Here is a 12,274-nt window from a genome sequence, read left to right on the forward strand (position 1 = left end):
GCTTCCTGTTATTGTCCACCAATATAAGGGCCATGCTTCCTGTTATTGTCCACCAATATAAGGTCCATGCTTCCTGTTATTGTCCACCAATTATAAGGGCCATGCTTCCTGTTATTGTCCACCATTATAAGGGCCATGCTTCCTGTTATTGTCCACCAATAAAAGGGCCATGCTTCCTGTTATTGTCCACCAATATAAGGCCATGCTTTCTCCTATTGTCCACCAATATAAGGGCAATGCTTTCTCCTATTGGCCACCAATATAAGGGCCATGCTTCCTGGTATTGACCATCAATGTAAGGGGCACTACAATTGTCACCATGGGCATTATTTCCTAGTTCATGCGATTATTCGCTAATTATTATTGAAAATAATTTTGTTGTATAGAGGAGGATGGTGGGTTCAACAGATCAATGCTGGGTGTCAGTGGTAGGTTGATCATATCACCTGTCATTCCAATGTAATACTACATGTTAAAACCTAACAAATAATATTTGATTAATATGTACCAGATTTAGTATACAATAGGAATAGCGATGTACAAAGATTTGGGGAACAATAAATGCAGCACTGATGATCCAGTCTTGAATTTATTACCATCCATAAATCTAAGCATGAATCAGAAAGCCCTAAAGGTATGATGGGGAATGTATTTCTCTTTAATCTGTAAGCCACATTCAGTACAGGAAATCTCATTTACTTTCCCTTTGTTTCCATACTGGTAATCAGATCACATAGCTTGACATAAAATGCCCCAAGTTGGCCAATTCTGATAGCAAGGACATATAGGGAAGTGAATTAGCTGAGCCAAGGCATGCTGCTACAACATCAGGCAGGCAGCTATTGAATTATTTACAGAATGTGCAGGCCACATGTGTTCAGTTGAAATGGCCTGGAATGGGTGCATTAAGGGAAGCTTTGCAGGCACAGTGCTGACATTTTAGCAGCAGTAAGAGGGGGATGATGACACAATTGGTCTTATGAAGATGTCTTGCTGAATGCTGAGATGGAGCAGTGAGGAAGCCTCGGAGAAATCAATACAAACAGCGGCAGCCAATCCCGAGCCTTCCTGACTGACATCTACTATTCCACACACTGGGAATGACGTGGTAGGAGGAGCCAAACAGGCCCCGCCCCCTGTCCATAGAAACACGGCTAGTGACACACAATAGAGAGGCCGAGGGTAACACAAGGGAAAGCTCGGCTACGGGAGCCTGGAGAGGAGTCACGGCCGGCTCCTGGGAGATAAACACTGCACTGAGGTGACCCGTAACACCGGGGGAGAGCACAACGAGCCATATACAAGCAGTACAGACTGAGGAGAAGCGGTAGGACTCATAGGACATGGATACACATCCATTGCCTCCATGAATCCAGCCTGGGATACAGTGACATCAGTGGTGACCTGCACACAAAGCTCGTACACTTGTATGTGAAGAGGTCACCAATTACAAAGCCTGGATAGGAGTCTTCTTGTGTCTTTCTGCAGGTTTTTCTGGGACAAATGCTGTTGCTGAAAGCCACATGCTGAGTCTCCTTGGTGAAGTGTCCCATTGGGGCCGGGGACAACATGCTGGAGCCAGCGGGGTTCACAGAGGCGTGGCGGGCGCAGTTTCCGGATGCGGAGCCTCCGCGCATGGAGCTGCGCACGGTGCGGGACATGGAGCAAGAATTAGAGAGGTGCAGGGTCACAGTACGTAGACTGGAACGGGAATTGAACCGGGAGCGCTTTCGTATGATTTACCTGCAAACTCTGTTGGCCAAGGAAAGAAGAGGATATGACCGCCAGCGCTGGGGCTTTGAGGAAAGGGATCCTCCTGGAGGGGGAGAAGAGAGAACGTTGGCTTCCAGTCGGGAAGAGAGAGCTTTAGGTCCTGGGCGAGAAGAAAGAAGCCCAGAGGAAAGAACTAGAGGTCCGGGCCGTAGGGAGCCACCTGTTGGTGCTCCTGACCTGTCTCCTGGGGATTTGATTCGGGGTCCCCGACGACTTTTCAGCTTGACAGAGCGAGATGGACCAGAACCCCGATCAGATCGGCTTAGAAGAGCGTCTTCTCACCCCGAAGGTAGCCCAAGAGCCCCTCTTCCGCCTGTGGAATCTCGCCGTGGCCGCTCATCAGACAGCAGTTGTGGCTGGGATGGAGAGTACGAGGAAGCCGAATTGAACCCGCGCTTTCTTCGGGATAACGCCTTGCCAGGTCCTGGAAATCGTTGGGGGGAGGCCTGGCCACGTCGATCTGTGTCACCTCAGAGTTTTGAAGACCTTGGGGGAGGGTATACACCAGACTGCAGCTCCAATGAGAACCTGACTTCAAGTGAAGAGGAGCTGTCCTCCGGCCCTTCTGGACGGGTGTCCCCTCGGGGTCTTTGGGGTCGCTCCTCTCCTTCACCTGGCAGTGCAAGCCCTCCGACCCCACAGGCACCTGTCCGCCAGTGCCAGCTGAGAGTGTCCGAGGCTGCAATAGTTGGAGTAAGACGTAGTGGGCAGATTTGGCCAAGTTGTGTTGAGCCTTCCTCAAGGGATGGAAGCTTCCATGTGGATGGAGGTAAGATAGAAAAGATGCTTCTGTGATATGTCAGAATTATCATCTTTGTCTTTCAACTTTCTGTATATTTATGCCCTGTGATATCCTCTACGTGTTCCAACTTCCACATAGCCATAACATTTCACTGTAAGTACAAATACCAACCTGCACAAACAGAATGAAACAGCCAGTCTGTAGGTTTTCTGTTTCATCATTTTTCACATTTCTTTGACCATCAGCCATAAACTTTGCATGGGAATAGGTCCTCAGGAGAGGATCTGACTGCCAAAAGAGGTTTTGCGTGGGTGATAATCAAAGTTCCAATATAAACAGGTTTATCCTTCTCCAACAATCTTGTGTGTTAGCATACACTGCCAGGGCCCTGTAATGGGTATTCAATAGCCATTGAGAGTGGCTTCAGTATTCAGCAGATCTTCTTCTTTTAGCACCTTACATTTTTAGGTAAAGTTCTGTGCTGCACATTTTTACTTTAGGTAAAAGATGCTGGCACAGTAAAAGAAAACTCATTATGATTTACAATTGTGAAAGCCAAGCTAGGAATCCATGTTATTTATACATGCAGTTTATTCTAACTCCTCCTTTCCCTTACTTAACTCCTTGTGCCCTTAGTATGTGGGTCAGTGGCTGGTTTGTTAGCTAGGCTGGTGACTTAACTTGCTGCTTCTTTTTAAAGGATGTGGACCGGACTTTATATGATAGGATGTACATTAGCAAAATAAAGAAACTGCTTTATGAATGCTTTCTTGTATAGATTTCATTGCTTCTTAGTGCCCAACTTCATAGAGAAATGTACAATGGCCCCTACATCCAATCTTAGCAACATTGGACACTAACAATTTCATTACATGATCTCGCTGTATAATCTGCACTAGAGAGCTCATACAAAATTCTATTTTCTCCATTTAAAGAATTCCAGGAACAAAACTATGTAAGAGGTTGCTAGGTCCTTATTTAACTTACCCCCTTCCTACAAATTTTACATATAGGTGTTGTACATCAAGCATACATAAAGTTCTATCACTATCCATCCCTATCTCCAGCCATCTGTATGTGTCTAGGATGATAGATTTTAGATTTAGGCATTAACTGGCTTTAACTAATTGTACAGTCATTGTAACTACTAAAACTATGCAATAATAAAACAAACCTAAGCAATCCATTAAATTGTTTCTACTTTGGCGTGCCCATGCATAACATAGTTTTTATTGAATCCAGGTATGTATTTTTTAAATAACTGCATTTAAAAAAACAGCTAATAGAAATGATTGAACCTAAGGTGTTCACCTCCTACAATCCCCAGCACATCAGCTGGGAGAGAGGGAACCCCTGTCCCTTTTGTATTGTAGTTCTCCAGGACCTGACTATGCGGTTTGGCAGGGTTCACAATTGTAGAGCTGCAGATCCTATGACATGTCTTCATTTGTTAACACTTGTGGTTAGGTGTTCTGTTTATCCCCCCACCCCCATTGCTAATAAGTTTTAAAAAAGGAGTTTATGTAAATGCCCAGTTCACACACATGTGTCTGAAAGGTGACACTAATAGTCAAGGTTAAAAAAATGCAACTTAAAGGGTTCTGCCATGGATGACCAAGTATTCAGGCAATTTTCTGCATTCATTTAAATTAAGGGCAGAAAGAAAGTGTGAGCGAAGGGGACAGAAAGCTACCTGACAAATCTGCAAAACAACAGTTTTACACAAATCCTTAGGCTGTGTAATTTTTAACTGTGTTCTGATTTTTGCCACCTACAGTTACATTTGAAGACCTTCCCAGGCAATGCCTTTATATAGTAAGTCAAGTAAACCCTTGTACTGGGGTGTTCATGGTCAAATACCTTTATATGACAGACCTGATATGAAATCTCGATTTGTCAGTATCCTCTCATACAGGTCAGAGTGCAAATAAAATGCTGTAATCTAATGGGCAGAGTACATAAACATACATGTGGAAAACACTCATAACTACCTTTGCCCATGAAGCTTCTCTACAGATTTCTCAAGTACATAATCTGAACCTACGACTGGAATGAAGGCAACTGGAGGTACATACACATCTCTTGAGATATATTTCAGATCACCATGGAAGTTACAATCCCTGGGGTGCTCTCATATTCTATGGTTTGTCTTAGGCTTCAGTTCCACCACCTAAGTCATGTTACTAGTCACAAAGATGATGGATGGATGGACTGGCTGATAGTCAGGCTCAGGAGGTAATGCATGGCTGAACTAAGCACTAACTTCATGAAAATTTGAGTGGTTCATGATTCATGGCAGACAGGGTGCTCTGAGTATAACACAAGGTATGTTCTGACTGTTTGTAGTTAATTCCTAGATAGTATTGGATAGATTTAAATATTTTATTTGAGTATGGGTATTCGTTTTAAATATATCACTCAAAGAATCAAATCATGAGAACTTTGCGCCTGAATTAACACCAGGTCTGCCCTATTGCTGTATCCATGCAGCATTTTATGGTCACTGCTAAATCTTTCATTAAATATATGCAAAGTATAAGCTCTGTATACACTGGAAGATTGAATGGATGCTAATGTGAGAATATGGAGACCATATTGTGTCTCTGGTAGGCTTTATGCGCAATCCTAAGTCTATCTATGTTCAGCATTTGTTTAAAATGGGAGACAAGATATTGCTAATCACTCAGAACACTATTGCTCAGAACACTACAGAGATTACTCCACACTGTGCCATCGAAGAACACTCAAAAGAATAGAGCAAGCTGCACACTAGCTTGATATTTAAACTTCCTCTCTGGTACTTTTATCCCCTCCCTTCTTTTATAAATGGAATTTTTATTTTTTTAGTATCCTACAGCAAGCAAAGCACAGAGCTGTACTTTTTAGATGTGCCAATGTTATTTATTTTGAACACATTGGTTCACAGTAAGACCTTAGTTCTGCTTTTAAAATGAGCCTCCTAGTGAACCCTGCCTTATTGTCCAAGCATGGGGATTGTCAATCCCTTAGGAAACAATGTCATCAGTGTACACTGATATATTTTATAGAGATGACTGAATAACACAGAAGCAGAATTTCTCAAAGTGTGTCATCTGGTTAAATGTTCTTTGTGTTTATGGAGGATCTGCTTACAGACAGTTGGGTTGTGTTCTGTGGTCAGTGAACTCACATAGGATGCTTTATAAATGCTTATGAGTAAACAGCCCAAGGCAGTTGTCTGTGGATTGCAACCTGTGGTCAGGCCAAAGAAATATTATTGGCTTTAAGTAAATGATATTATTTGTTGCATTAGCAGTATCATTAAAACGTGTAACTCACAATTGTCCTAGCTAGGTATGGAGGACATACAATGTCTTTTATATATTAAACTGAATACAATTTGGTTTTGTGGCACTTTTGCAAAGCTCCAATTAAAGTAACAAAAAAAAAAGTATGCACAGTTTTTCTAGTTTTGTTGAAAAGAGTTCGAACAACTGTCAAGTTTTGATATTTTTTGAAATACAGTGAGTGTGTGCTATCTTCTCTTCATTTCAGTGTTACAGCCGTTGTCAGTCTTCAGTAATCAACACATCCTTGAGGATCCACCCATTTAAAAACTCAGGACCCTAATATTCTATACTTTGCAAAAGCTTGATACAGTAGAACCTTGGTTAACCGGCAACCACAGGGAATGGCCGAATCTGGATAAGTGTAGTTTCTGGTTAACTGAGGTTACTCTGAAACTGTGGTTTTACAGCCATTCAGCACTAGACTTAAATGGGGAGACTTGTCCCCATTCACCTCTAGTGCTGAATGGCTGAGAAAAGGGAAACCCTGATGACCCTTGAGCCGTCATCAGGGTTTTCTTTTTCTCAGCCAAACACAGAGCTGAGCAATCAGCTTAGCTCTGCTCTGCTCTCCTGACAGCTCTGCTCTCCTGAATGCTCCCGCAGCCCTAGCGGAGCTGTGGTATATATTCTTTTATGCAGAACACATGCCACAGCTCCACTAGGGCTGCAGGAGCAATCAAGAAAGCAGAGCTGTGCCAGTTATCTGAGTTCTACTTTATTATGTTTTCAGAACATTAAGGTACTTGAAACAACTCTTAGCAATTTCCCAAGTACGCTTTATCACCAGCACTTGGCTATTCAGTTGTAAATGATTACATATACAAATGAAAGTGGTCAGCTTTAAAAAAAAAAAAAAAAAAAAAAAAAAAACCTTTTTTTTTTTCACGGCCACTATATATTATATTATTATCATTGATAGTAATAATAATCTTTTTTTTAATTATATACATGAATCTTCTTACTTTTTGAGAATTATGACAGCAGGCATGATGACAAAACTTCCTTCTTTTACCAAATTCACAAAAAAAAGCAAGTGTAAAATCATTACCATTTTTTGTAGTACATTCCTAGTTTGTATTAGTTGTTGAGAATTGGTCCTTTTTATATTATGGATCACTTAAGTCAGTATGGTGCCTTTTTCCCTATATTTTTCAATGCCTGTTCTACTCACATAAAGTGCCTAAGCAGCATGGCTAAAATATATGTGAATAGATACCCTATTTATATGGAATAAGAATATATTAATAACTGATTGTGAAGCTGCTGTGATGAAACACCTAAAGTGAAAATGTCATCATCTTGGCTTAGGATGCCATAGCAATGCACCTGACTTCACTGTATCCATTTCCTGCGCAACCAGCTACACCATTGAAAAAACCTGGGAATTTCCACCATGGTCATATTTAGAGTTGTAGCAATTCTCATCCTGATAACAAAAAAATCGCTATAAAAGAAAATGCAATACATGCACATTCATTCCTGTTTTTTACCATTAAGAATAAAGATAAATTCTTGTTGATCTGCCAGAATTGCATAACTACGTGTTTTTGTTGTTTAGTTTTATATTGGGAAAGGATTAGCACTCCTGACAATTTTTTTATTGCTGTCTTTGACCCTTCTGGGAAATTTCACACCACTATTTTTCCTAGGAACTTTGTCTGCAGTTTAGAAAATGATGGGAAATCTAACAGTTTATTGTCACTAGAACGAGAAATTAGGGTAAATCGGGTGGAAATACCTGTTCATGTGATTTTGTAGCTTTTCTCTTACTCCCTGTTGTGCTTCCAGGGCAGGAAATGAATAGAAATCCTCTCAAAAGGGCACAGATATCAAAATAAACTGAAAGGTGTTCCAACACTTTCCTGCTATTCAATACAATATTATTGATTTCAATATTTAAAATTCAAACATCACAAAGATAAACAGGGCATAACCTAACATAATCAACTCAAGTTATTTTCAGTAAAATAAGTTTTACATTCTTCATTCAGTTTCTGAACAGCCTAGCTTGAGCTCACATAGTCTCTGACTACCAACAGTATATTATTCCTATCTAATGTACAGCACTGCATAATATATTGGTGCTATATAAATACTGTTTAATAATATGTGTTTCATGTCATAATTGAGAATTTCACTTTATTTGTGCCATCTGTTTTTAACTAGTCAGTTCCTATAACCCAACATCAGCCAAATTGGAAGTTCTAGAAAGTTAAAAAGATTTCATCCTTATATTCTGCCACTGTAAAACCAGTACAAGAAATAGTAGGAATGTGTATCCCCGCAACAGGATAACACAGATGAAAACCCCTATTGTTCCCCATTGCGGAATATGTCCAGTGCCTGTGACAAGTTGCTGATGTTAAAATATTTTTTAAACCTTCTTTTTGGTTTCTGTGAACATATTTTGTCTTCTTTGAATTCCCTGCTGTATTCTGATCTCTATACAGTCGTCTTTCCAGAGATACCTTCTGTGTGTATACTACAGATGAAGTCATGGAGAGGCTTTTGTTGTTACAGATCATAATTGATGCTGATTAAGCTTTATTACATTTAGAGAAGAGGCAAGTATATAGATCATCATACATCATGTATTGTATGCTTGTGATGTGCAGTTTTAATAGGTGGGTGACAAGACTCTTTAGGACTTGTAAACTATTAAGCTCGATATATACTATGACCATGAAGTATGTGTTTTATCAGCCTGTTTTTATTTATTGCCAATTCCAGGAGTTTACGTCAATATTTTTTTTGCAGAGTTCATACCAAGTCCACAAAATAAATCCTCTACACCATTTAGACCATCTAGAACCAAAGTGCATGTTTGTGTCACATCTTGTTTTAGTTTGATTTGTGGCCCCATAAGACATGGAGATAAAGTTGTAGGTGGGAAAAAAAGATGGGCAGATGTTAATCAGGCGCCTCTTTTATATACCATCTGTTTGTGCAGTGTTGCCGGTCATTTTAGCAACAAACAATAGTCTTGTAGTGTGGGTCACCTGCTGTTCTCAGATCACCCAGAACCCCTCTATATGAACGTTGTAAACCTAGATATGGATCAGCCTGACTGTTTTATTTCAGCATTCACTCTGACATTGCATCACTTCCTGATTTCTGATGCTTTTAGCTGTGCCTTGGGTACCATTATCTAGGGCATCCGTAAAAGGTTCATGCTTTTATTAGTGCATGGAAGAGTCAGTGGAGGTGGTGGGGAGAGAAGAGGGAGGATGTGTGATATGGAAGGGGAAAGAATGAAAGAGGGAGGTCATGTGACACCAAGGGGGGAACAGCTATCCTAAAAAGGAACATAGATAGAGGGAGGTCATGTGATATTCTGCCACTGAACTGTAGGATATTTATGGCCTAATCCCATTGTGTCCACTCAACCTTATCAGGCTTTGAGCACCTCTAGCTCTGCTAATGGCCAAGCCAGTTAAAGCTTCTTTGTGTTTGTGTACCGTTAACCCACATCTCCCAACTCCTCCCGCATTTATTTTTTTTTTCAGGGAGAATAAAAATCTAGGCATCCTATAAATCTATCACTTGGCATAGCATCCTGAAAATATTTGCACTCATGAGTATTGTTTTAAGTAATTAAATTAAATCTTGTAACCTCTGGTGACCTTTGTTAAAGCTTCTGTGAGGTGACATGTCTGCTGTCATGTAGCTGCATTCAATGCAGATTGCTGGATTCTCCAGGTGACAAACAGACGCTTTTGTATTTGCATCAAAGGGGCATGCTTTGTCATTTGTCTGTAAAACAGGACATCTGTGATTTTTACAGGAAAAGGATTTGGATAGCTATTGGAACAATAAAGATTATAATGAACTTTGTATATGAGCAGGGGTGTAAATGCAAATTTAGGGAGTCCATACACAAATCTGGCTTGATTCCTGCATTGCCTGTGGCAGTAAGCCAAGATCCAAGCCATGGAAGAGTTCTCTGTAAGCAAAAATTGTCTAGATCATTGAACAATCTATGTATGATGGATGCCAGTTATTTCATGCTGCTATACAATTACCACAATATAACACATTACCACATAAAGGAAGATGGTAGCAAGTTAAAGGGTAACCAGATATCTTACTGCTCCTGTTCTTTGTAGACATCAGTTCACCTCAGAACATTGGAAGGGGATACCAAGGCTACCCTATAGTATGGATTTTACTTAAGGAATAATATTAATAATATTATAATGGTAATGTGTTATTTTTTCTTACATCCTTTTTTTTAAATAAACTATGCTATTATTATATAAATTGTATTTATATAGTACCAACATATCACTCAGTGCTCTACAATGAATAGGGCAATAAGATAATGGTTTAGTGTACTTTAACACCTTTGGTAGATAAATGGCACCATTTTGTTTAAAAATATTTGTAATCAGTCTATAAAAAGGATGGCTACATAAGAAGGAATGAGGGACAAAGGGATTTCATTACAAAAGACAACAAATTAGAGACAGTTGGGAATTATGCTTGGCTATGTTCAGTGATGCTTCCCTGTACACTAAGGTTCTACAAACACCATTTGTATTCTGAAAATGGGCAATTCATGAGTACAATACACAGTGTATGGCGTGTACTCACCTGTCAACATTCTTGCTTGCCCGGAACACTTTTTCTGAATGTAAAACATTAAATGATGTATATTACACTGCTGGGGATTTCCTCATTTTTATATAGCTATTTTTTTAATACATTCTTAGGGGTATGCCTGATAATGTATTCACCAAACTAAATATTGGATAAAAGTTGGGTGGTTCTTGGGGGAGAAAACATTTGTAAAATATTCATACAGAGTAAAGTCAGAAATCCCAATTGTTCTGAGTTAGCAAATCAGGAAGTATTGCAGCTTGGGGATGGGAATGGTCACCAGTAGTTTGGTATTTTCTAGAGCAGTTGACAATGGTAGTTTCCCAAGTTCTGCGGTGCAAAAATGAACAATGTTATGTCAAAAGTTAGAGATTCTGAAATAGCTCATTGCTTCACAAAACTGATAAATATATGTTAGTGTTATAACTTTCAAAAAAAATACTTATTTTCTAAAAACTTAAGAACTTGTTTTTGTGCACAGAAGATACCTAGAAGCCTAATAGTAGTATGTGATTTGTTAATTAGTCTGGAAGCACACAATTCTGGATGAACGGAGCTGCTCTAGCTGGTAATGAGGTGACAGGTGTACTGTATCCAAAACAGAATGTTGTTAATCCACATGTGTGTTACACCTGTTATCGCTGCATTCCTATTGGCTTCTGACATAGTCTGATCCCCCAAGGAGAGCCCAGTGCATTGTAGGCTGATAAAATCATAGTCCAGCTGCTCAGGAATTGAAGAAGAACAGAGCCAAATGATTAGGGCACACGTGACCTTTTAATTTCCACAAAGTTGGTGCTTTATCGTCTAAACAGGCTTGAGCAACACAAGTATAAAGTATAGATCTGTTTACACTGGTGTTTGTGGCTTTAGAAACTGTTATGTTAATGGGTGTTGCCTGGCATAGCTGCAGTATTACTCAGGATCCGACTCTCATAGCATTTGTTGGCATTGTGTGCCAGACACAGTTATTACAAGAGGAAGAACAGCTATTTTCCACTTCTAAAACTGTAAGTTTGTAGTAGTCATTCTGGAGACACAAGTTCGGCCTGGTAGCATGCTGTGTTTCCTATCTGTTATGTAAAATAAATGGAACATTAAACTTAAATAGTTAACCATTTTTGCTTTGTTCTGTTTATGTACTGGTGGAAGCATCAACTGTTACTTACAGAGCAACAGCCATAATAAAAAGGAAGGTTGAATCTTTCCATTCAGCCTACTCACCGACCCCCCCCCCCCCCCCAATATTTAAATTTGGCCCCATCTCTCTTAGTTTTTTTTATCCCCTATTAACCAGTCTAGAGACTAAGCTAAGCCACTCCAGGACCTTAATGTGCTTCTTCTTGACCCACTCCTTGCCTTGGCGGTGTGTTTTGGGTCATTGTGATGCTGGAATAACCATCCACGACCCAATTTCCATGCCCTAACTGAGGGAAGGAGGTGCTCACCCATGATTTGACGGGACGTTACATGGCCCCGTCCATTGTCCCTTTGATGCGATGAAAGTATCCTGTCCCCTTAGCAGAAAAACACCCCCAAAGCATAATGTGTCCACCTCCATGTTTGACAGTGGGGATGGTGTTCTTGGGGTCATAGGCAGCATTCCTCCTCATCCAAATACGGCGAATTGAGTTGATGTCAAAGAGCTCAATTTTGGCCTCATCTGACCACAACACTTTCACCCAGTTCTCCTCTGGATCATTCAGATGTTCATTGGCAAACTGCAGATGGGCCTGTACATGTGCTGTCTTGGGCAGGGGGACCTTGCAGGCTCTGCAAGATTTCAGGCCTTTACAGCACAGTGTGTTACCAATTGCTTTCTTGGTGACTA

At 40.3% G+C, this 12,274-nt stretch overlaps 1 protein-coding gene across 1 annotated transcript in view; it reads left to right on the forward strand.

Annotated features, from left to right (window-relative positions):
• The first annotated feature begins 1,138 nt into the window (after positions 1 to 1,138).
• The window catches only part of BCR (BCR activator of RhoGEF and GTPase), a 35,235-nt gene continuing 24,099 nt past the window's right edge, over positions 1,139 to 12,274 (forward strand). The window contains exon 1 of the mRNA XM_072415556.1: positions 1,139 to 2,542. Coding sequence (XP_072271657.1) covers positions 1,570 to 2,542 — 973 coding nt within the window. The 5' untranslated portion in view covers positions 1,139 to 1,569. The remainder of the gene's footprint in view (positions 2,543 to 12,274) is intronic.

This window comes from Pyxicephalus adspersus, chromosome 6, assembly GCF_032062135.1.
Source record: "Pyxicephalus adspersus chromosome 6, UCB_Pads_2.0, whole genome shotgun sequence".
Classification (NCBI taxonomy): domain Eukaryota; kingdom Metazoa; phylum Chordata; class Amphibia; order Anura; family Pyxicephalidae; genus Pyxicephalus; species Pyxicephalus adspersus.